Here is a 26,302-nt window from a genome sequence, read left to right on the forward strand (position 1 = left end):
TCCAAGCCCTATACCAATCACCCTTCATCAGACAGGTTGGGGGGGGGGTCATCAACAGTTAACAGTGTATTGTTACTGGTGTTTACTGGCTCTCTGAGCAGTTCATACCTTCAACATATTGCACTGTGTTTATATTTGATTGAGCTATTTATTTACATTTTTGTTACTTGGGCTAGGGCACTGATCATAACATGCATGACCAATTGCAGGCTCAGCTCAGGTTACATTCAGAATAGTAACAAAAATGTAACAAATACAATCAACAATGGAACACAAATGTAATACAAACTATTCACAAAAAAAAGAAAAGAGAGCTATACTATGTACAAACTTTACACCATGTACAGATATACATTTCACAAGTAGAAAAGTGGAAACAGGAGTAGCAAGAAAAGACTGAGAAGCAGAATTAGCCTTGGAAATTGTGTTTACAGGACAATGCAAAGGTTCATTTTTAGAGCTAAGCCAGGCAGCTAGGTATCTGAATGAAACCGTGGTGGCAATATGATGTTGTGCTAGTCCAAAAGCTTGATGGAACTGGGAGCTTTGGAAAGTATTTTCTTAGTACCAGTGAGCATAGCCATAGTTTTTGGGAGCTAAGTAGAAGCTTTTTAGAGATGTGCCAGTTGTTTAGGCCCAGAAGCTCAGTTATTAATTATGTTTGGATTATCTGTTGCATTGTGTTGGATCTGTAGATAACCATGCCATCAGCATATAAGAGGAGTTGTAACTGGGGTAGGTCAAAAAGCTATTTATTTATAAAAATGGAAAAAGAGTATTGGGGAAAGTATTGATCCCATTGCTACACATAATGAGTGTAAGCAACATGTGACAGACAGGAGCCAATCATCACAGTAAAGGATCTGTTAGTCAGGAAGACTTTGAACTGCTGCGCAGCTTCAGTGCTGACTTCTAGGAGGGAGGCAATAATATTGAGTGGTTCATCATGGTAAGGGCTCAGGACAGGCCAATGAAAATGGCACCTAGTAAGATTTCCTTTAACCATGTTGATGAGCATGTCATTGGTTATAGTCCTGTTTATTAAGGCTTACAGTTCCAGTGGATGGCAAATACTTTGCAAGTTTTAAAATTGCTCATTTCTCTTGCTTCGCGCATAATACACTGTGCTGAGTAGTGAATCAAGATTTTTCGGTAAATCACTATGATATAATGGATGGAGGGGGGGCAGATATAGTTTTAAGTTGTCAAATCAGACGCTGTGCTGTTTTAAATCTACAATACCTGGAACATGTGATCTGTTCTTTTGTCTGATTTTTTTTTAAATAGATGGTCTGTTTGCATATTTGAGAGATCTGACTGATTTAAAAACATTTCTTGCTTATCTCCATATCACAGCCTTCCTTTCTACATTTTGGCAGATAGATTTCAAGCAAAAATGTCATGTCACCTCCTTTTTAGGGCATCCTTGGCTGAAGCAGTGGAACTGTAACACTTTGTAACTGTCAGAATCTCCTGAGTCCAAAGCCCTGCAATGTATGCACACTTCACAAGTAGTTTAAGTGCAATGTGCTAGATAAATTAAGAGTGCAGGCCTGGAACTTAGCAGACTATCATCTTAACAGATATAACTTGAATAGAAGATTATCGACCTTAAGCCATTCAAAAACTTTACTCTGTGATCCCAGCTCCACAGCAGCAGTCACAGGAACATTTTTAGTAAGAAGATGAGGATGTGACAGAATAGTAAAGGCTACAAAAGATCTGCATCATGACCAGACTTTACTCTCTCAAACATAATCTAGTAGCACTGTCAGTGTAGCATATAAAATAATGTAATACAGAAGTGCATACAGAACAGGCTATCCCCCCTTTATTATGTTAAGAAGTACCAATATAGCTGTAATTTTTGTATATTGACCTTTAGTTTGCAGTAGCCATGATTTAAGTGTTTTACTAGATGTTCTCAGTTCCCACATGCTCAAAGACTACTGTCTCACAGCCAGGGGCTCTCGTGTCTTGTATCTTGTACAGACTACCTCTTGTGCTCAAACTCAAAAATGAGTTCTGGCAAGCAGATGCTGCAACTTTCCCTAATACATTATTTGAGTATGAGCCAGGTAAGTGCAGCATCCATAGGGAGGGAGGGAGGAAGTGGAAGGAGTGGACGTGTCGATTAGGGCACTAATTGAAAAGGGGATTTAGGTTTAGGGAACATAAGAGAGACTTTAGGGTTGGGAAGCATGAAGGGAGTTTTAGAGTTAGGAAATGGGAGGGGAGCTTTAGGTTTAGGAAGAGGGAAGGGAGTTTAGGGTTATGGAGCAAATTGGAAAATTTAGGTTTAGGTGGGAGGTTGCAGTCGGTTTGTGGGGGGAGCAGGGATTTTATATTTAGAGAAGTGGAAGTGGGGTTTATGGTTAGGGAAAAAAAAATCAGGTTAGGAAATGGGTGGAAGTTTTAGGGTTAGATTTAAGGCTCTAGTAAGGCTATAGAGTTTAATTTGGTCAGGTGTTGGGAGGGCTAAATAGTAGGCTTGAGCTAATGGGAGTTAGAGCACTTGCTGTTTCAAATAAGGGACAGTGAGGAAGTGTGTCACAAGCTAATAGTATTTGAGCACTTTTATAAGAGACCATTTTAAAAACTATGAACATTACATATTTCACTTGCACATCATTAGAACATAATTGGACAGTAGTTACTATCTAAAGTCTTCACTGCCAATTTTTTCATAATTGGAAGGCCTAAGCATGCTACCAGACCTTCAGTAAAACCAGAGTATATTCTTGTTATTATTGTATGTTAACATTCTCCTGCAACTGAGAAGTGAGACATCTTTCATGTCCAGAACATCACCACAGGATGGTAACAAATTAAATCAAAAAAGTTCAAAGAAGGTTTGTTTTCTCTTGTAGTAGGTGCAAGTATGGAAACCACAAATGCATCTTCCATAAATGTGTCTGGTAACAAACACAAGGGAACCTCTTCATTGCTCTATGAATCTTTTACCTTAGTTTTAGGTTCACGGACTAATATAGCCTCTTTAAATCTAGCTGATAATCTGAGCCATACCTCTCAACCTGTTAATGTAAGAAATCTGGGCAAAGCCTTTAGGCTTAATGGGGGAACAAAAGCCCCAAAAGAGGGACATATTTTAAATACTGCTATTATAAATTCAGAAAGATGCTAGAATAACAGGATTTGCGTTAGCATGCATTTTCTGAAGGATATGAAGTCTGATACTCAATATATGTCTTTATTAACTCATTTTTAGTAACTTCAGTCCTCTGTGATTTGCCAGAAAACCATTGATTTTATGAGGAACAGACCAAATATCTGAGGCAAAAATCTGGACATTCTGATAAAATGTGTACAGTTGAGAGGTGTGATCTGTGCTACATGTCTCCTTATACATAAAGGATTATTACTAAGCACTGTAAAGGGTGCAAGCTGTGAAAAACGTTCAGGTACTCCTAGAATCCACTTAGAATCATAGCTGTAACTCTGGACATAGATATCATCTACAAGTGCAGAAGCTAAGTACGTATTTTTAGCAAAATTCAGCTTCTAAGCCCACTTTTTCATATGAGTCGTTTCAAACTGGGAAGAAGCAAATCTGGCCTGGATCTCAGCCCTGATAAGATAAGCATTCCTGCTGGAGACAAAAGTATCAAAAGCAGCCATGCAATTCTGTACTTAAATAAGCAACCTAAAGTGGCAGTTTTGTTGCTAATTTTGGCCTTTCATTGTCTTCATCCTTTCCTACAAGTTCTGTTCAGCCCTCTCAGTGAGGCTACTAGTTAAAGCATTAACTAAAGTAAAAACTGCACAATAAATTAATCTCCCTTCATAAACTGAAAATTCCTTGCCACTGTAACAATATTCATTATCACAAACTGGAATTTCTGAAATACCATGTGCCCTAAAACATTGTGTTTTTCTTTCAACAGCTGCATGAAACGTAGACAAATTCAAACCGTATGCTTTACATCCAGTTTGAAAGATTGTCTGTCTAAACTAAAGTCATTTTCTATGGAATGTATCAGCCATATCTGTATGCAGTCCAGCCTATGATTTTTTAGCAGTTTGATATGGATGTAAATGTGTATTAGGTGTTGATTTACGACACTCATGCATTTTTACTTCTTCTTCTTCCATACACTCTTCCATGGAGGTATGATTTGGCCAAGATGTTCATTTCACATATATCAGGCTGAGCATGATTGTACATTTTCAATGATACACAATGAACCTGTGGAGGAATTAGGACTCTAAATCCCCACAATGTACACTCATCTCTTATAGTAAAGGCTATTCTTCTGCAGTAGTATGGCATAACATAAACCTTGGATCATTTATTACAGGCCTCTTAATACCTGCTTTTCAGCAGGCATCAGTATACAAAACATAAAACCAAGTGCCCTGCTGCTGTTGTAAGGCATTACATGTAGAAGCAACTAACATTAAGGTATAACATCACATGAGAGCAATCAACACACTTTCACCTGAGCAATAAACAATCACATCACCACCCAATAACAAAGTTTTCAAACTTTTAAACAGCATTTCCTGTTCTAATGCCTGTGTTACTAGAACATCTATGCACAAAAAAAAGATGCAAGGGGGTTTAGCAAGGTTGACAGATGTGATAAGAACCTTTTATAATAATTGAATAAAGACAAATATGCTTTCAGCTCAGGTACCATCTGTAGGAGATGCAGTTGTCCTGCAAGTGAAGGTAGAGTGTCTCCAATGCCACCTCTTCATCAACGAACAGCCATGTTGTTGAAGGACTGGATAGTGAGGGAGAGAAATGGCAGACATTACTAGCTTGTCTCTCCCCAAGAGAAGGAGAAGAATGGGGTGTGTCTCAAGTGAATCTTCAGAGGAAACTGGAGCCTGATGAGAGGTATCCACTTACAAGCCTGAAAAGTTAAATCACTTACATAGTTGGGTAAATTGCTTTTGACATGGTTAACCATCAGTTACTCATTCAGACCTTGAAAGGCTTCTCCCTAGACTACCACTCTCTCCAATGGTTTCAATCCTATCTATCTGGATGCCAACAGGCAGTCCTATGGCAAGAAAAGCTATCATCCTGTCTACCCATCTCCTTAGGAGTCCCACAGGGATCAATACTAGGATCCCTTCTATTCTCCATGTTTATTAATGACCTCCACACCATTATTCCTAAGGCAACATGTATTCAGTAAGCAGATGACTTTACGTTGATCTGCTCAGCCACCTCACAAGCTGATCTGCTCTCTTTAACCCAGAGTACATTCAATACTGTGGAAAACTGGCTCACTAATTGCCGTCTGTTATTAAACCCTAAAAAAACAAAGCTGCTCCTGTTCACGCCCACTCGTAGGTCTAACCCTCCAATCATTACCAAAATATTTAACAATGGGACCATTATCTCCCCTGAAGCCCAAACCAAACTCCTGGGAGTCACAATAGACAATAACCTTACATATGATGCACATGTGAGTCAAGCCATCAAAACCATAAACAAACAACTTGGATCCCTTTACAAGCTTAAACCCTTCCTCACTCCCCTTGCCAGAACTGCCATTGCCCGCTCTCATCTTCTATCCACTCTCCTTTATGCCTCCCCCTACTCACAGGCCTGTGCATTACTAAACTTAACAAACTATCCCACTGCTACAACCATATAGCTAGATTTGCCACTGGTTCAGCCTATAGGGCTCACCATTGTCACACACTAAATCTCCTAGGGTGGCTTGAACTTCCCTCCCTGACTGAGTTTACCCAGCTCACAATTGCTCATAAAGCTCTCCACCACCCTGATAATATACCAGCACTCGGAAATATTGTCAGCCCATATAGTAATCACAGTAAACTCTGCTCATCCAATAGACTATTTATCCAAACAATCAAATCCAACAACTTATTTGCCAATTCGACTGGTAAAATCTGGAATCAACTCCCGGCTGACCTCACTCTTGAACCTTCACATACACTATTCAAAGAATATCTCAGAAAACATTTTAAATCACACTGGCTATGCCCTTGCTCTAAACCTGACTAGCATCATCTCTGTGTCTCAAAGACTCTAACTCAATTGGATATTGCATGCTAAGTGTCTTAAGGAAGAATTACATAATTCTATCTTCTATCTATTGTCCTACCATGTATAGTGTAAATAACAGATGGAAGATGAGGCCATGCTGGGAAGAAGTCGGCGAGAGAAGAACGTCGGTTTTTTCAGACATCGAGACCCCTCGTTGTGACTTAAAGACAGTTTCGAAATGAACGGACCGCGTTCGTGTCGTCCTTTTTCCCGCGCTTTAGTTAATTGCGGCGGGATTTCCGTTTTGCATATAGGCAAAGCGAAGCCGGGCTCAGCAAAAGCACCGACGCCAAAACTCTAAGCGTCCGTCGAACCGCAAACTAACAACAGCGGAGCAAGCTGTCTGGCTGAACAAGCCTAAACAAGTAGGTAACAGTAGTACAAGAAATCTTTAGGGTTTTGTTTCCACCTATTAAAACAGTTATTTTTTTTTTTTTTTGACATCGGTGACATTTAAGAAGAGAGAGAAAGAGTCCTCAACTTTTACTTTCTCTAAGTCTTCGGGTAGTATTCTCTCTCGGACCGCACTTGCTGCACAGCTCGCTTGGTGGTGCCACGGCAAGAAAGAGAAAGGAAAAAAAAAAGCCGGCTGATACTTTTATACCGAGAAGAAGCACAGCTTATGACGCCGTGGTGTAGTGGACATCACGCAGGCCAGACCCCACTTTTGAATCGGCCCGACCGAAGGGCTGCCTGACGACAGGACAACCCATTTGTAAGGACTGCAGATGCATCCTTGAAGGACATCTGATAAAATGTGCTTATACAGTGTGTCTCATGTATTCTACAAACTGTCTGCCTGTTATAACGTATTGTATATATCAAAGTATTTGTGTGGAGCTTTTCTCCCCGGGCCTCCGCTGAAAATGGACATGTATCCAGTCGGACTATCCCAGTCAACAAATGTAAACTAAATAAAAATAAATAAATTGAACCAAAAAAAAACCTCCTCTCCAACTCTCCAGTTAAAGAGCAATAAAAATCCTTTAAACAGTTACATAAGCACAAAAGAACAGAATTACAAATTACAATCCTCACAAAATGCAGGCAATGAATTGTCATTACTCAGCTTCTCATTTGTCTATTGGATCTAATTGTGCTCCCTAACTGCTTGCACATGTGACAGTCATCCTCTTTAGCCTACCTAGCCATAGTTCTGCTTGTACATACTTTCTACTTTAATTTGAGTGAGATTCTGTTTTGAACTTATAGTGGAACTGCACTAATTTGTATCTGTTTTGTTGTACACTTTATTCTGTACTTAACTTGCTCACCAGTAGGCCCAAGTTGTACCTGAAAAGGGGTCTTCATACAAGTATGATTATTCACAAACAAATGTGTAATAAAATTAAAGAAAAGAAAATAAAGAAATAAAATAAAATAGAGATCGGTAAAAACAGCAAGACTTTAGAGTAATCCAATACTAAGAGAGGTGAGTGAGAGAGAGGTGAGAGACCAAACTGGGGGCACAGAGTTGGGGATACAATAAGTCATAACATAACACTAAAAGAAAAAAAAACACAACCAGTGCAAACAACTGCCAGTATTTACATTGAAAAGAAAGTAGAATAATGGAGAGAGACTACTATATACCATGGGTGTCCACAGCCACTTAAATACTATCTTTGTAGAACAACTGCAACTAGGGATCTGAAGTATTGCATTATAGCCTTCACTGTTTGTTACCAAGGATAATGTCCTGCAATGAAAGGTTGTAACAAACACTAGACCTGCTAATCAGACTTGGGCCACCTGTATCATAGTGCTGCCCCCTAGTGGCAGCACTATGATACAGGTGGCCCAAGTCTGATTAGCAGGTCTAGTGTCACATTCAGCTAGCTGCAAGACAAGCTATGTAATTACACAACCTTTCATTGCAGGAGGGGGGCATGTGCTTGTGTTTACAATGTTAGAGGTAGAATCTGCAGTGGAGACTGGGGATCATGTGATGGTGCTGGTCTATAAGAGTGGCAGGGACAGTTGATCACATTACCAGGATGAGGAGAAATGGCATATATCATAAGGCTGACTGCATGGCAACCTTTTGGATGCTAATGAGCACATATGGGGGATTACAGCGGACAATAAAAACCCTGCTACTCCTCATAATGGCAGCAATACTCCCAATATGCTCACTCTCAGGGAATGAATGGGCCATAGGGCTCTTGCTGAGAGGGGAACAAATGAGGCATTAGTGTAGGAGGGAGGGTAAGCTTGATAGTCAGAGGAGGACCAGTGGAAAAAAAAACTGAAAAAAAATGTTTATAGGAATTAGAGTGCCCTCATAGTGAAAATAAAGTAAAGGGGTTACATCTCCCCCTAAATGGAGGGGTACAGGTGCTTACCTGCCTAAAACATACCTTTATGGTTGTCACAACTGACTGAAACTACGCTTTGTTTGAGTACATGCATTTATCTGTTACATGTATTGGGGCAGTGTTTCTATGCAATTGCTGCAGTTCTATTGTGTGTAGAACAGTTTGATTTTGAGGGAATGTAGTGGACATTTATTAAACATCAGTTAGTTCCGCTAACAGGCTAAATGACTGTAGGCATCTGGTTTGATCATCTAAGATAGCTCACTCTTTGTCAGTCATTTTGGTGGAATAATGAGGTGAGCTGTGCAGGCAATTTAATATGGTTACTGTTCAAAACGTCTAGTAATAAATCTGCATATTGCACCATTTCCCTTTTATGTCCCATGTAGTCCCTTGTATCTTCCAATTTCCCAGGTTATTGTTACTGTTAATAAAAAATATGTTTAAAATACATACAATAGCATGTTTTCCCTACATTTAAGGTATATCTCATATCTTAGAAACATTTTAAGTACTACATAAGTCATGCACTAATTCAGGGTGCTTAGTTTCAGCTGCACTAGAAATTTGTAAATAGAAACAAATAATAAAGCTGTGACAGTGCAAAACCAAATAAAAGGCTAATCTTACCGTCTTATTACGATGGGTGTTAGTGGAGTTAAAGTGTTCGGGGCATGCTATGTCACTACTGTTTACTGGAATGCTGACATTTGTTTCTACCATATCCACTAAGGCAACACTGAGGTTCACACGAAGGGCATAAACAACAATAAATCCAAAGCAGGACAATACTGCAAGACTGAAACGAGACGAACAGCATATTGGTGCTAAAAATCAGAAAAAAAGGTATTAACTAACAGTTTTATTAAACTCTACTCCTCCCTTCAATCAGTTTATAAAACATCTAAAATAGTTTTGCAAAAATGCATGCTTTTGAGGCTAAGGTCTGGAATATACAAGTTATGGCAGTTTAATATGGCATTAAAGAGACAGATATACATATGTGTATGCAGATACAGATGGAATAGACAGAAACACAGTTATAATTCAACAAGATGCAGGTGCCCTTTGCCTGCTGTGCAAGCAGTGCATAGTCAATAAGTCCCTAAGCCAATGGCGAATAAAATAATAAAAGTTCATTCTAATTTGCATAACGGATGACAGAACAAGTTTTCATAATAAAGTTTTCTCATTACAAAAGCTGTACTAGGTGATAAATAAAATGTTAATATTCAAAATATATATTTCAACAAATCATTTCAAACACAGTATTGTTTAGACATTAAATTTTTTTTTTTTTTTCAGCCTGCATGTAAGGGAAAGCATCTCATTTAAGCAGTTTCCTATATAAACATTCAGTCTAATCTGCTACTTAAGATTCTTTATCCTGTAACACGATGCTGTGCTCTCCCTCTACAGCATTACTGAATGCCCTCTGTAATAAATGGAGCTTAACAACATGGCCCACTGAATCTTCCACTAAATGTTTTTATAAATCACAATTCAAAACTATTTTCTCCAAGCTTCTTTGATGTTCTAGTATTTGCTCCAACAATTGTTTGACTGTCTTGTCTGTTAAAAAATATTCAAATCTGCACAATGTTAAATAACATCTGTCATTTTACAGTCAACATAATGTTTTAACAAAGTTGTTTGAGTTCCTGTATTATACACTCTATAAGAGTGTATGTTATACAAGAGGATCCTTTTAAAATAAAGTGCTGCCTGGTCACTCTGGGGTACTAAGGGATAAAGTCGTGATCAAACAGGATCTCAGAAGCTTAAGAAGTCAAGGAAGAAGAAAGATATGGAGTGGTGGACACCAACTTGCCGATTTTGAGGGATGCATTTGCAGTCTGTCCCACTGCAGTGCTAACATGTGCAGGAGATAGAAGTGCATGGCATGCAGCACATGGGCTGGAAACATGCTTAGCTCTGCAAAGCCATGCCCATTTGGTGATGTTCATGGCGGTGTCGGCAGAAAAGAGCAAACTCATAGAAGAAGGCATTTAAAGCCCTCACATGTGTGAGCATGCATGTCGGCCACCAGTGGTAAGATTATTGAATAAAAAACCCTCATGCTTGCCTGGATGACAGCAACAGCATGATACTTCTCACGCCGGTAAGGGAATGAGTAAGCAGTCAAGGCATCGGTAACACTGGTCACCAGGCATCAGGAGCACAAAAAGATTAATAAAAAGTAAAATAAAATGCTGCCGTTGTATAGTTGCCTTGTTATGTGATAACACAGCTTCATAGGTTTTGGTCTAACGCTAAAAACCTATCGACCTTTAAGAAGTTTGATTGCCATTATCCCGTGTGGAATTTTCATTTTAGCAGTCATTTAGTACGTTTTGTAATTTTAACCTTTTTATATTAATTTAAAACAGGAAATGAATGGATTTTTTTACAGGCTCTGCTCATTTTGTGTTCCAGACACAAGATTGCAGGCAGACTCAAAACCTGGTTTTGTTTGCCAAGCAAAGGTCTGCTTTGAGAACTCTGTAGGATATAAAGAAGAGAGACTGTATATGCAGTCTGTAAGACTGATTTGTGCTTTTTCACCCTACTGTTTTCTCTTATAAAAACGTCTGAGCTTTCTAATGTTGTGAGGCAGAACATGTAATTATACAAGACAAATAGCCTAAGTACTGATGTCTATAGAGTTACAAACACTGAGAGTGGAACAGACGGGAAGCCTGAGAAAGTATAATGTCCTACATTCCTGCATGTCACATGGCAAGAAACAAAAATATGTTTTGAGTTTCAAGAGAAAGAAAGCAATTGGTTGTTGTAATGAAAGAGAACATTCAAGATTATTCTGATCAGAGAAATGCCATATATCCACATTTGTTCTTCATGATGGTACAAGGTCTCAAGAAAAGCATTAATGCATGCATCACTGTTTTCTAGAATAAAGCCAAGTTCTGTGTGAACTTAGTGAGTTACTTGATTCATTGGTATGAAACAGAGCTGTATGTGGTATAAGACATCAATTAATCAACTCTTTTTGCAAATAACAACATTAACATTAATTAAAGATTTATATGTGTGCAAAGCCAGCAAAATTAAATTATGCAGGTAACAGAAGAATTAGATGTGTATACAACTACATGTGAAAAGAAAGTCAAAAAATGTATCAAGACCAGAGAGAAAACAAAGAAAGGCACACAACTGTAAGGTTTTGCAAGGTGTTGCCATAAATATAAACTATGAAAAATATCCGGTGGTACAGTGGTGAGCATTGTTGCCTCATAGACAGAAGTTTTCTGGTTCGATTCTTGGCTGGAGTGCTTTCTATGTAGAGTCTGCATATTCTCCCTGCGGTCGAGTGAATTTAAACACATGCAGGTAGGTGTGTGGGTGTGCCTTCTTTGAAGGTTGGGCACTGGGCTAGCAACTCAACACTGTAAAAAATCACCGCCAATCATTAGCAGACTGGAGTTCTGCTGTGGTGACCCCTAACCGGGAAAAGCTGAAAGGCAGTTATCCTGCAGAGAGTCAGTGGTGTAAGTACTTTAATAAGAGAAATAATTTTTTTAAAGTGTGCAAGATACAGAAAAATAAGTTGTCACACCAGCAAATCCATGTGGTAGAACAGAGAAAGGAATGATTCATTTATTTGTACCACAGCTGTGAAAAAAGAGTGAATAATGTGCAAGAGAGTGAAAATAAAAATACATCGGAGCAAAATGAATCATGTGAGACTTGAGAAGACCAACTTCAGATTTATAGTGAGATTATTGCATTTAAGTTACTCAATGGAATAGAGTGCAATGGGATGCCCATTCAAACATTTGAATTGTTAAAGCTGAGAGCCAAGAAAAATCCATCCATGTGTAAGATATGCCTTGAAATATTAGACCATTGGCTTATGTGTGCTTCCACACATGCACTGATTCCAATTTTAGTGCTGTGCACTCCCTAGTACTGGCTGAATGCCTGCTCATTGCACAAGATCAGTTATCCTGACATCTTTCAGGTGAGGAGGGTACTGACATCTTTCAGGTGGGGGGGTACTCTACTGTGCTATACCAGACCACACCACCTCTCTCCTCCCTTGGGATGGGTTATCAGACATTGGTCACTTCGTTTACAACTCCCCCAGCAGCTCCTTCAGCACCTGGACCAGTATCTGAGCCCAGGTATTCTGAGGTACATTCGGGGATTCATCCTTCTGTACCATAAGGTCATTTATTTAGTGTCTTTTCTCTTTGATTGTACTAGGATATAAAGTAATCATGTGATGATATCTCCTGTACTACGCTGTACTTACAATATGAAAATTTATGAGCTGGTAGTTTATTTCAAATCTATTTTTATGTATTTGGCTTAAAAATCAAAATGTTACAGAAGACAATATGAAATACTTTTACATGATCTAAGAATATATCATGTGTGGTTAGTTCATCATTCATGGCCCATCCTACATCTTCAAAACATGCCACCAAATTAAGTAGGGAAGATCTTCCCTTAACTAACTATACTGCTATGAACCTCTTCATGTAAGATCACTACAATTGCTTAAGATATGTTCAGTTACTACCCACTCTGTAAGTTTGTAGGAAATACCATTGAGCTTAAATAGATTTGTAATTTCTAGGCTATAGTACTATATCCTTTATGCAAGAGGAATATTGTAGCCTGATGCCAGACTTTTGGAACATAACTGGCTGCAATGAATTTATTAACAAAATATATAAGAGTTTTGTTAAGTAGAGGATTCCTTATGTTATGTAGGAATCTACTGAGAATACTTCAGGAATTTCCTGAGAATTGTTAGTACAGCTGTAAACAAATATTGACTTTTCACCCCTTACAACCCTACTTAATTTCTTTTAATAAAATTTAGTTTATTTATTCTATTAACTTTTCTTTAATAAAAAATCTTTTGTAAGTGTACAACATGGAATCCGTACAAAGTCTCTCAGTTGCTGAAACTTGTATGTATTTAATGCATTCGTTTGCCATTCTTTGTTGCTTAGTCATTTGGTCAAGTCTAACTCTTCATGACCTCAAGGACTTTAGCATACCAAGCCTGTTTGTCAGCAAGTGCATTGTTAACTTCGTGTGAAATCATATTCATTACTTCTGTAACATTAGGCATCCATGTCAGCCTCTGCTTCCCACTTCATCTTTTGCCTTAAATCTTTTCCAGCATCCACGTCTTCTCCAGTAAATCCTGTCCCAGGTAACTTGAGTTCAATTAGCTCTTCAGGTGCTTAATGGCAAAGTCAGGGAGGATGGGCAGGCCCATCTTGGGAAAGAGAAATCGTGGTCCTGATTGAACCTGCTCTGCTAATACAGCCATCACTGGAGGGTGGAAACATGTCAGAATGAGGGGAGCCAGTGCAGGGAGGATGTAGGTATGACTACCCAAGCTCTTGATGTTAGCCCTTGTCAGTACATGTGTAAGTGAATGCGTAACCCACAAAAAAGAAATGGGAGTCCTTACAGTGACAGTGATAGCAGTGCACACATTACCACTCAGGGGTGAGGTGGTTAGACCATTCACCCCTGTATTTCCTGTAGGATGACCTCTCCAATATCTCTTGCCCCAGTGGATTTGGTGAATTCCCATTAAAGGGGAACAAATGAATGTCTTGCAGGAGAGCTTACTGGTCATCAGGTAAGGAGGGGGTATGCAATTAAAAATGTGTTTGAGCTTTAATTTTACTATCAAACCTTCCAAAAAACAGTTTGGGTTTATATCTTTAAGTACTTACTGATTTGATCTTCTTGCAGCCTACATAATTTTAAAAAGTTTTCATGAACAACACAGTTCAAAAGCATGGATTTTCCATTGAACAGCCTTACATACAGTCCAGCTCTCATAGTCGTATCTTACTAGTGGGAAAACAATAGCTTTGGCTATATGGACTTTTGCTGACAATGTAATATCTTTTTTATTTAAATACATCCAGATTTGCAATAACTTTCCTTCTAAGAAGTGAGTGTCTTTAAATGTCATTGCTGTAGTCACAATCTGCAGAGATGACTGATCCCAGAAATATAAAATCTGTTACAGTCTCCACTTATATTCTATCTATTTTCAATGAATCAGTAGGCCAAGATGACATAATTTTACTTTTTCTAATATTAAGCAAGTCAACTGCTTCCTAGTTTTACATTCACTGACATGCTCTTCAATGCTTTCTCACTTTCAGCCATCGGAGTGGTGCTTCTTGTTCTGCATACAGATTCATCAGGAGGCAAATAAGAAGACCGAGTGTCCCCATTTTTCTGCAAATTTGCCACAGTTTGTTACGGCCCACACAGTCAAAACCTTTAGGGCAGTCGATGAAGCAGTAGTAAATGTCTTTCTAGGACTCACTTATTTTATCTCTTATCCAGTGGATGTTGGTAATATGGTATTTGGCACCTGCCCATTCTAAAACTGGCATGTACATTTGGCAGCTCTCGGTCCATATATTGTCAGAATCTACCTGGCAGGATCTTGAGCATTAGTTGTTAGCATGGGAAACACATACAGTTCTTTGAGAACTTGTGCATTCTTTAGCACTGTGGTTATTAGAAATTGGAATATAAACTGACCTTTTCCCATCAATGGCCATTAATGCATTTTCCAAATTTGTTGGCAAATTACAACCAACCCTGTAACAGTATCACTTTACAAGATTTTAATCAATCCAGTTCTGCAATTCTATGGCTTTTTGCAGCTGTGTTGTTAGCAAGTCGTTCTAAGGTCCATTTAACTTCACTCTCCAAGATGTCTGCCTTTTGATCAGAGATCATACCATCTTATGATCACTGCATTGTATCAGTGATATTAGGTTCTTCCTCATATAGCTCTCTATATTCATGCTACCTCTTCTTAAAATCTTCTCCACCTGGTAGGTCTCTTCCATCTTTGAATTTTTATCATGCTTATTTTTGCCTGGGAGATTCCCTTGATATCACCAATTTCTTATAAAGAGGTGTCTTGTCTTTCCCATCTGTTATCTTCTTCCAGTTCTTTGCAATGTATCATCATCTCTTCCTGCTGCTGTCTGAAACTCTGCGTTTGGTTTCATATATTTTCCTTTTCTCCATTTTTTTCTGATCTCCTTCTTTCCTTGACTACTTCTCATGTACCTACAGAGAGACAGTTTGGATTCTTATCATCTTTCTATCTGGAATATGTTTTCATGCCACCTGCCTTTCTATATTTGTAATGGCACAGAGTGAGAAAACTTTGACTATGACTGTGACAACCTGAGTTCAACTGGAGATGGTGCGGAGGAGGAGGAGGAGGTGGAGGAGGTTAGAGAGCAGAGAAGAGGCGTGGACTTCTCACATCTCCTCAGTGGGAGGGAGGAATGGGTAACACATGCTTGGTGGTGTTACTGACACTGACTCTCTGGCAGAGGCCAATGAATCTCCAGGAAGTCTCTCGGAGGGTGAGTGGGTCTCCTGAGGATGGCACTCACAGAGGCAGAGAAGTGCCCCACTAGAGCCAATTGCACATGCCGCCCATAGTAGCATGTGTGAATGGGGAAGTTAGAGTTTGGGCCAGGTACCAGCTTGTCAAGTAGACAGAGTCACCTGCACTTTGAAGACCACTCCCAGCTATTCTACTCAGTTGCCTACACCAGTGTGGTCCTGTACTTGCCTGAGCATGTCTCTGCTTATACTGGGAAAGAATAAGGACTTATCCTCACCTCCGTGTGGGGCATTGTATCACCTCAGTGTGGGGCATTGTAATTATGTCTCAGAAAGATGGCATATAACGTATTTTAAAAACAAATGCTACAACCTTTACCTGTTTTATTTCACTTAATTACTATTTAAAACATATCTTAGTGACAGCTTGTTCAAGCCTGGTGTGGGGGCATCTCAGAGAAAGCAGTGTTTATTATAGTGAAAGTAGTTTAATTAATGCACCCTCCAGATATCTGAGCACTGTTGACTTGAATTTATAGCAGTTTCTCAATTTTGCATACTTTATACTGCAATCAGCTGTGCTGTTTTACTGACTTTCCAGTAAGGCTGCAGAGAGATGGAATTTGTGTGCACTCACTGAGGAACTTATAAAGTGATTTTTTCCTGGACATCTGCTATATCAAAAGACCCAGGAAAGTTATTTTTTCTAGAGTTGCTTTGTTATTTCTGCCATTTTCATAGTGTTTTACCTGTTTAAAAGTTATCACGGTAGCAGTCTATTCTGTCCTGGTGAGGGGATCATCTTGGACAGAGCAGTATTTATTCTAGTAAGAGTCATTTAATTACTACGGTTTCAAGGTGGCTGAGCAATATTGGCTGGAATTTTCTTATTTATTTATGTTTTGTTTGTTTATTTGTATGGTCGGGATTCACTAATCCTCTGTGTAAGACTAAATAAGTCTTACTCAGAAACTGCAGCCTAAGAGTATGACGTCAGCACGCCATGCATATTCATGAGGGTGCGCTGACTCAACTCAAAGGCTAACACGGAGCGTGCACAAGTGCAGGGGGCGTGTCAGACTGCCAAACAGTCCAAATATCCACGCCCCTGCAAGTGCCTAAACTGCAAATGTCACCAGACATGAGCGAGTCCGCTCAAATGTGTATATCCCCAACACTACACTCCCCCACATTCCAAACCCCTGTACAAATATAATAAAATGTAAAACCTTTTTTTTATCATTCCCGATATAGCTGCCCGTATTTGCGCGTGTGTGCGTGGGTTTGACCATTGTTTAGTTACAGTTAGCAGTTCAGACATCGAAGAGGATAATAAACTACTTACATGCAAAGTAAGCCAAATAGCAATAGCGTAGTGGTAGAACCTTCGCACAAAGAGAAGGCATTCCCGGTTCAAGTCCCACCACTCCCCTTCCCATTTTCTGTAGTAAATCTGTGCATAAAAATAATTCCTGACATTTACCTTTTAAATTTTAGTAAAATGCATTGAAATGGCCTATGTAGTAGTAAACGATATATATATATATATATATATATATATATATATATATATATATATATATATATATGAAGGTGAAATGGTCATGCATACTGATAAATACATAAGTAATGTATCTTAAGCAGTGTGAAGCACTGCTAAGCAAAGTTTACCAGTATTAAGCATATTTAAGTATAATTGCTCATAGCTTAGCAGTGCTTTAACTAGCACAATAGCTTTGCGCGGAGCTGCGCATCGCGCCAACTAGTGCAAACAAAACATGGTTGCATGAAGCTGCGCACCGCACTAACTACCGCAACGTCAGGCAATGTCGGTAAACATAGAGCAACGTTGGGCAAAGTTGAGCAAAGTCAGCTAAACACAGCCACACCTCCTAGCCAGTCAGGCCAGTAGTAAAATAAAAAGCAATGACAGGCCTCGCACCCGGGATAGTGTGCACCATAATCAAAGTACTGAACCACTAAGACATGACAGCATTTGATGTTCATGCACTGTCAACACACATATACATATTAATCAAAGTTTACCCAGTGCTAAGCAGGTGTGCACTCAGCTGAGAATTTTCAAATCCGGCCAATCACAAATAAGTGCGGGAAATGAGGCATATTTAAGCTCCATAGGCGGGAATACTCACCATAACTGGTTGTAGCTCCCATCTGCAGGCAGCAATGGCTGGTGTTGGAGAGGGCTCTCACTTTCAAGCACAATGGTGGGGCATTGAGAAGTCAAAAGTGATGGTTTGGCTCCTCCTCCATCATCATGATGCCAGACTCCTGCAGTGACAGTTCCAGGGCACAAAATACAAAGCGGAAGCCTGGAACCGTCTCACACATGAACTCACCAGTGCCACAGGCGTCCCTCGGACTAGTGAGCAGGTCAGACACCACCATGCAGACCTGAAAAGATGCAAGCAGGACCAACTGAACCAATGGATACAGGAGGCCCGTGGGATGGCAAATGCCCCACTACTGTGTAGGTAGCCATGGAATGAAGTATGTAAGAAGTGCTATTGTAGTTGATAGGTATATGTCTCAATATCACTTCATTTACTTCACAGCTGCAGGTGTCCGTGCTGGAAATCAGCAAGCCTATGCAGATAGGCTGCTAAGGCTGCGCCACCAGGCAGGTTAGTAATTATTCTGCATGTATTGTTATATAAAATAAGTGAGAGAGCCTGACAAAAAGTGTTGTAGCCCAATAATAAAGGTATAATAAGGCTTGAATAACCTCTCTGCATGTACTGTTATGTAAAATAAGTGAGAGAGCCTGAAAAAGAGTGTTGTAACCCATTAATAAAGGTATAATAAGTCCTGAATAATTTCTCTGCATGTATTGTTATATAAAATAAGTGAGAGAGCCTGAAAAAGAGTGTTGTAACCCATAAATTAAGGTATAATATGTCTTGAATAAGTCATCTGCATGCACTGTAATATCAAATAAATGAGAGAGCCACTAGAAAACTGTGTAATGTAATTAATAAAGGTATAACTCCTGGAGTGTGTCCGTGTCACTTTCTTCGAAATGTTGTTGTACTCTTGCAGTATAGAAATAGTAGTGTTGTATTAAGTGCTGTCAACCCACACTTGGGTAGGCCCATAGAAAGTGGATGAAGGGAGTGCCAGTAGCTTTTAAGCATATATACAGTCCTCAACTGTTGTTTCATGGCTGGCATGTATAAATAAATCTGGCGCATGAGTAGCTTGTTATTGTGTTCCCCAGAAATGTAAGTGTGTTGCTAGAATTGTAGGGGGCTGTTAAAATATAACCGATAATGTCACCTGAACACATCCAGATATGTAGATATATAAATATAAATAAAATATATAAATATGTAGCAGTAACATCTGCATCCTGGACAGTCTGTATGTCAGATACAGGTCAGGTATATAAGGAACTAGCAAAACCCATTTCACAATTTAATGGACATTGCCTAGTGTAATAATACATGTAGGGGATATATACCTGCAGTCAATAGGAATGTAGTGTAAACTATAAGTACATATAAGTTGTTAATGGAGGTATCTTTTTACACCCTACTGTATGTGCATAAACAATGCAATTCCACACCTCAGTGGGTATGTGTAATCTCAAAACATTTGTTGGGACATATGTCCTATTGGTTTATAAATATCTGCATTTACTTTGATGCATGTGTCCTGTTCAAACACCACAATCTTGGTGGCCTGTTGCCACCAATCAATCCTGCATGCTGTTGGAATGTCCACTGCTGTTCTATATATGCATGTGTTATGCTTGCTGTTCAACTGTTGGAACTCTGGTGTGTTGAGTTAATGGGAATATTACTGCATGCTGTTACAACTAATTTGAAATGCTGTTGGCTGTTACCAACTTATATTGTCATTAAATCCTCCTAAACATAGAACATATGGGAAGGCCGGTCCCAGCGGACCCACCTGTCTCACCTCAGCTGGCGATGGCAACTGGCACCAGCAGGTTCAGTGCCCAGCCCGGGACCTCCTCCTCCGTTGGCCCTGTGCCACCTTCAGGTGGAAGCACTGCAAGGGATGGGGCTCATCCCCCCCTGCAAGTGTGGCCGGAGGAGGGCCACCTATCACCCTCCAAACGGTCCGGGCTGTGGTGCTTAGGGAGATCGAGCATTCAGTCACTGATCCCCTACGCCAGCTCGAGGCAAGAGTGGTGTGACTCATGAGTGAGCCTGCCCCTCCTACGCAGCCCCCAGCACAGCCACCCTCTGGGCTGTGAAGGTGCAGTGGTGACTGCCCATGGGTGGGGATCTCAGTTCCACTGTTGCCATCTGTGGGCTCATGGGTTGCGATTTCCAAACATCCTTCCCCGTCAGTGGTGTTCACCCACCCCATGTGTCATATTCCACCCCTGCATGCGTCTTGTTTGTCTTGTCTGTTTACCTCCCCAAATATACCTACTTCCCCTACCCCACATTCCACTCTCACCTGAGAAAAAAATGGGCAATCTGCTCCCACAAAAAAATTACGCCCCATACATAGCTGCCCATTTTGCGCACATTTCCACTGGACACAGAAACTGAAATTTAATTGGCAGTACAACATACTTCGTTGTCCTCACCCCTCTCTCAGGGGTGGAAGGTTTCAAATTTCCCTCCAAATTACTAGTATATGCACAGCTGTTGCTGTTAAAGAAATGGGCAGCTATGGACCTTCCCCACACCTGTCCTGCACATCCCTAACTGTTTTCCCTACTGTCTTTACATCTTTGTGCCCCTTTTTCACCACTGTCCTATCTCCCCATTTTCTTTTCTTTCAAAGAAATGAGTGCGGGGGTTAGCTGGAGTAAGCACTTTTAAGGAGTAGTTAGCGGGTTTACGCGAGTGTGCTCTTGTGTACGCTTAGCTAAGTATTGCTAAGCTTCACGCAAACCCACGCAAACCCACTTACAACTGCTTAAAAGTGCCTTAGTCACCCTGCATGTGAGGGCCCTTGTTCTGCTCAGCAGCAAAATAAACCACCACTGTCAGTTTCAAACCCCAGACCTTGTACACATTAGACTGCATGAAGTATTACTAAGCCACAGTAGATATACTGCAGGTTGTTGCTGAAATATATTTATATATATATATATATATATATATATATATATATATATATATATATATATATATATATCATGCATCAGAATGAGTGAATGTAAAGGAAAGATAGAAATGTCATAACACAAAACCTGTTCTGTGGAACTTTACCAGCAGTTGTTGTGAAATTGCATTACATGACTGTGATAATAGAACCAGCCATTTTAGCAGTAAATAATGTTACAGCAGCACTTTACAACCCCCACACAGTATCATAGCAGGACAATCCCCACCCAAATGTACAAAATACCTGTGTATTCAAGGCCCAGCAAGGATGCAGGTAGGCATACTCAGTAATGGAATTGTCCAGTTTTCATGAGCATCCTGTGCTAATGTCAACAAAAACAAAACACAAACTGTGCAGAAATTAGTACATTAATATCCACAGTATAGCAGTTCACAAATAGTTCATGTGCCAAATGAAATCATCTCAATAAATACGTATGTATGGCAGCTAATTGCATAAGTAGAAAAGAAACTACATACTCCCATGTATCTTGTGTCAGCATTTGTAGGGGTGAGTACAATTCTACACTGACAACTGTGTACTGGAAGTGGCAACATTCAGGTCTGAGTACAACATTCAAATCACTGGCTACACTCCTAGCATCAGATACAAGAAGTATACCAACCTTCTGACTTACACAACACTGTCCACAGCAAACAAGCATGGTTGCCACTTTGGAAAGCTGAAAGGGCTACACCTAACTGACATAGCAATTTATAGCATTTGGTTGCTATGACAGTGAGTACTGCAAGTACAACACAGGAGGCAGCATGCAATTGCCAAATGGTGGCCAACAATTGGTGCAGAGGCCATCACATGCACATGTGCAGATACCTATAAAAGCAGGCTGTACTTGCTGTCCACACATGCAATCATTTCATTGCAGGTACGGAGAGGGAGAGAGAGAGAGAGAGAGCGACACAGAGAGACACAGACCACAGCAACAGGAAACAAAAAAGATATAAAAGAAAATATATTGAAAAAAATATATATATATCTCGAAAAAAAATATATTGAGAAAAAAATTATATTGAAAAAAATATTGAAAAAATAATAATATATTGAAAAAAATATATTTAAAAATATATATATATTGAAAAAATAATAATATATTGAAAAAATATATTGAAAAAAATTATTGAAAAAATAAGATATAAAAAAAAAGTGTACAAAACACACGGAACTGACTACTACAAACACATATAAAGGAAAGGTATGTAACAGATATGTATTTACTGGCATGTAGTAGATGTTTTTGAAGAGTACTCTACATAGTTTGAATCATCCATATGTGGCAGCAGTACGTATCTATGTACAGATGCTCTGCATAACTACTGCCATGGAGAAATCAGTGTGTAGCTGTGTGCAGTGGGATATGAGTGTGACATATGTAGTTCAGCATTAAATGTCAAACATCTGATCCATGTTATCTGTGTTCTGTACAGTAGTGTGTACAATGTCTGTTCAGGGGAGTAGCGCATACAGTTATGTAAACATGGATGTGACAGAGTAACAAATGCATGATAGTCATATTAATGTGTAGCTTAGCATTGGCAACAGCTGTACCAGGCAAGTATGGTAATCTAGCATTTGCAGCTATATATACACCCTCTAATATTACTGTGTGCTCACACGTGACACCTGTTCATGTTGCAGCAAGGCCCAACAGGTCAGCTGTGAGGTACACGGACTTACAACACTGTGGTCCTTGTGTGTGTATGGCACACACATACAGAGAGATCTGTCTTTGTCAGATATATTAGCATCTGTACATGTGCATAGAGCAAGGGACATACTGCAACTGTTTGTGAAAGGTGGACATATATATGTTGTTGAAGGTTGTTATGTGTATATTTCTAAGTAGGTTGTAGTGTGTGGCAAACCAGACAGCATACAGTGCTGGTATATGACATGTGGTGGTTAAACGCTGTGGGTATGATTTGTCAGGTTTGCAGTGTTGCAGCCAGTGAGGCCTGCTAAAGCTACATGGGCTGAGAACACCTTCAATGCATTCCGCACAACACTGTGCAATATTATGACATAACTGTATACCTCACAACCTTCACATACTTGATATTCCCACCATGAAAGGTGGACTGTATATGTGCCTATATGTATATCTATATGTACACCAATGGATGCTTATATGTATGTATGTATATATATATATATATATATATATATATATATATATATATATATATATATATAGAGAGAGAGAGAGAGACAGGGTCATATTTACTGCAACAGATGCCTGGTGATAAAGCCATGGACTCAAGCTCAATGTTGCCACTGCATTGGCATCTCTCCTTGCAAAAACTCAGTACCCATTAACTACCACATAGGTGGTAGTCTACCTAACACCAAAGGTGTGATAAAAGACCATGGGACACAGGAGGACAGTAGTCTCCCCTTTGATAATCACAGTGCCACACTAGGCATGTAATCTGTCTATGTGGTACACGTCATCACAAAAGGTGTGTCATTCAGAGAAATATAGGTCAGTGTTCCCCTCTACTCCACACACATAAAACCCATTAAAGAGTACAATGCCCCACGTGGTATGTACCTCACAAGACATCTACAAAAACTGGAAAGGATACAGACATACCTCACAAAGAGTAATACCAGCCTCAAACAGATGCCCTATGCAGGCCGTCTCACAAAACCACAGCTAGACTGTGTCGCATACCGCCTACCCAGCGGTGACCTCTGCCTAACATACAAAGCTATGTCAAACCCAGAGCTGTTGGACATGCTCCACGTAAACAGATCATAATCCCTACGAGCTACACGCTCTAGGGACCTAAACCTTGTCACCTCAATAAACAGCACATGCTGGAGGGATAGATTCCTATCTCAGAGACATCCCATACTCTGGAACAAACCACCTATCAATAGCAAACAAAGCTCCTAATTAGCAGTCATCATATATAATCCTGATGATTGTATGGGAGATAGGAAATACACCCCGTGAATCACCTCTGTGGCTCTGTTTGACAGGGCCACGTGAAATAGCCACATGAAATGAAATTACCTGTGTGTCAAAGGCCAGGGTAGCATATGGCTAGACATCTATAGGCCCTAGGGTCAATAGCCTATAACCTACCTATGAACCGATACATACCCACATGTACTTGTTGCAATAATTGCTATGTGAGGTTGACTGAGTGTGATGGTGAATGTGTTGGTGAATGTGTCAGAGTTCTGTATATGTGTGATAGCTAAGTGGGAAACTGTTTCTGTCATGGTATTATGTGTCCTAGCTGTGATCCCAGCAAATGATGTGTATGCTATTGCTAGGCAGAAAAAGCAGTATGCCATATGGTCTGACATAGTCCATTGGTGTTGACTGGGGTGTCCCATTGTAGGCTACAGCAGTACATGTATGCTTATTGAGTGTTACTGCTGGTGAATCCAACCCCTGTATGAACTGTAGTACTACCTGAAGCTGTATGCCTAAACAGCACAGTATGGTGTATGTCCACATTTCTTGGAACCACTGTTATGTGTGTTCCCCGTAGTCCTCACAGATGACATACCTCAGGCATAAGGTTTTGAAACTACTGACACACAGTACTGTATGGTACACAGGTAAAGGTCATGTGGGTTGGCATACCTTTGTGTCTGGTATGTATGTCTGATGTGTGTGTGTGTGTGTGTGTGTGTGCATGCCTGTACCATGGCCTTGGTCATATGTGTGTGTTACAGGACATAGGTGCATAACTAGCAACATGTACAGTCTAGTGCAGCATATGCCACCTATATTAACGAATGTGCACATATGTTAGGCAGGGGTTTGCCATCAATGACTAGTGTGGTATATTGGTAATACTGTAACTGGACTTTACAATCATTGCAATGGATTACATGTTACATTATGCATTAGCTTGATATATACCCCCTGTGGCTAGGTGGTGCATTGTGTTGCATACAGTGTGCCATGTACTGTTGTATAGTCTTACATACTGGTTTATCTTTGTTGCTGTGCAAAACATGGTTTGATATATAGAGTGTGTCAGGCACTGTCAGGCAGTTGTGGGTTGAGCACTGATATGTGGTATTGAAAGTGTGTATCCTCTGACAGCCAATAGGTTGCTATATATGGCAGTTAATTGATATCTGTACTTTAGAATGTTAAGTGTGCCACTTGACTTGCTCACACATATTGTTTCATTGTCTTCCAGGGTCATGACCCACCATCATAATCCCTCATATAGCCCAGCAGAGGAGGAAATGATTACAGCCACCATGGTTCAGCACTACACCCTGCTGTTCTCAAGAACCAGCCAGGACCAGCATGAGCGGACTGCACTGTGGCAAGATCTTGACCATAGGGTAAATGACATAGGCATGCATAACCGGACATATGAGCAGGTACGCCATCACTGCAGTGATTTAATTAGACATGCCCAGCAGCATGCATCTAAAATCCATAGACAACAGCTTGCCACAGGTGGTGGGGTAGCCATCCATCCCTGCCTCACCAGAGTGGAGGAGCTGCTCCTGAGCCAGGTGGCTCCTGGCCAACAAAAACAACAACTAACATGTATCATCATGGAGGCCGGAGCCCCCCAGCAAGTTGACATGGAGCGTGCAGGTAACATGGCATAGCTGTACACTACTGTTACCTCTATTGGTAGATCATGCTTATGTGAGATGTGTACTGTGTAGTTAGAAGATGTGGTGCCTAGTGTTGTGCAATAAAAATAATTAGGAATATAATCTGCAGGCCTGTGACTGTCAACCGTTGTAAGATTGCAAACACACAGTAGCAGTGCCACAGTTGTTGCCACTGACAAACTGTCTCATATCCTTGTAGGTCCCTCTGGTGTGACAGCAAGGCAGCAGACCCATGCTGGTGAGTGTGTTCTACATTTAATATTGCTAATTAAATGTGCATGTCATAGGTGAGGTGCAGGCCATGTACACGTCACACACCTGCGCATAATGCATGCTGTGCATGTTTACTGTGAGACTATGCACATCTCAGTAATGTGAGTAGCTGCCTCAAACACATGCAATACACAGAGCATCCCACACAATTGTGGCAACACTGTAGTGGACATTGGATAGGCAGAGTTGATACACATGCACACAACATATGCAACTGTGTCATACGCAGTACACGTTAACATGCTATACATGGTGTATTCAGACACCCGCTGTAAGGTCACACTCCAGTATCCCAAATGTCATCCACACAGCACACATAATATACCTGAGGGGTAGAGGCCTCTCATGTGGCTGTGCGACACTCTTCAACACATAACACATGCATGTGAGGCAATGCCCCCTATTGGGCACCTTACAAACCCATGTAACAACTGGCTGTGAAATGGTGAATGTAGCCATGGTACTGCAGTTCAGGTACAGCATGCCATGTGCTGGTCTGGCACACATTAGTAGCCTTGAGTGATCACATGATGCTGCATGATGA

At 40.2% G+C, this 26,302-nt stretch overlaps 1 protein-coding gene across 2 annotated transcripts in view; it reads right to left on the reverse strand.

The window, feature by feature from the left end:
* The window catches only part of LOC122795591 (sialin-like), a 711,524-nt gene that overhangs the window by 585,831 nt on the left and 99,391 nt on the right, over positions 1–26,302 (reverse strand). The window contains exon 2 of one of the 2 annotated variants that reach the window (XM_044063849.1): positions 8,998–9,194. The exons of the other annotated variant lie outside the window; for it this stretch is intronic. Coding sequence (XP_043919784.1) covers positions 8,998–9,194 — 197 coding nt within the window. The remainder of the gene's footprint in view (positions 1–8,997; positions 9,195–26,302) is intronic. 2 annotated transcript variants of the gene reach the window in all.

Source organism: Protopterus annectens, chromosome 1.part0 (assembly GCF_019279795.1).
Source record: "Protopterus annectens isolate FY-2018-M chromosome 1.part0, PAN1.0, whole genome shotgun sequence".
NCBI lineage: Eukaryota > Metazoa > Chordata > Ceratodontiformes > Protopteridae > Protopterus > Protopterus annectens.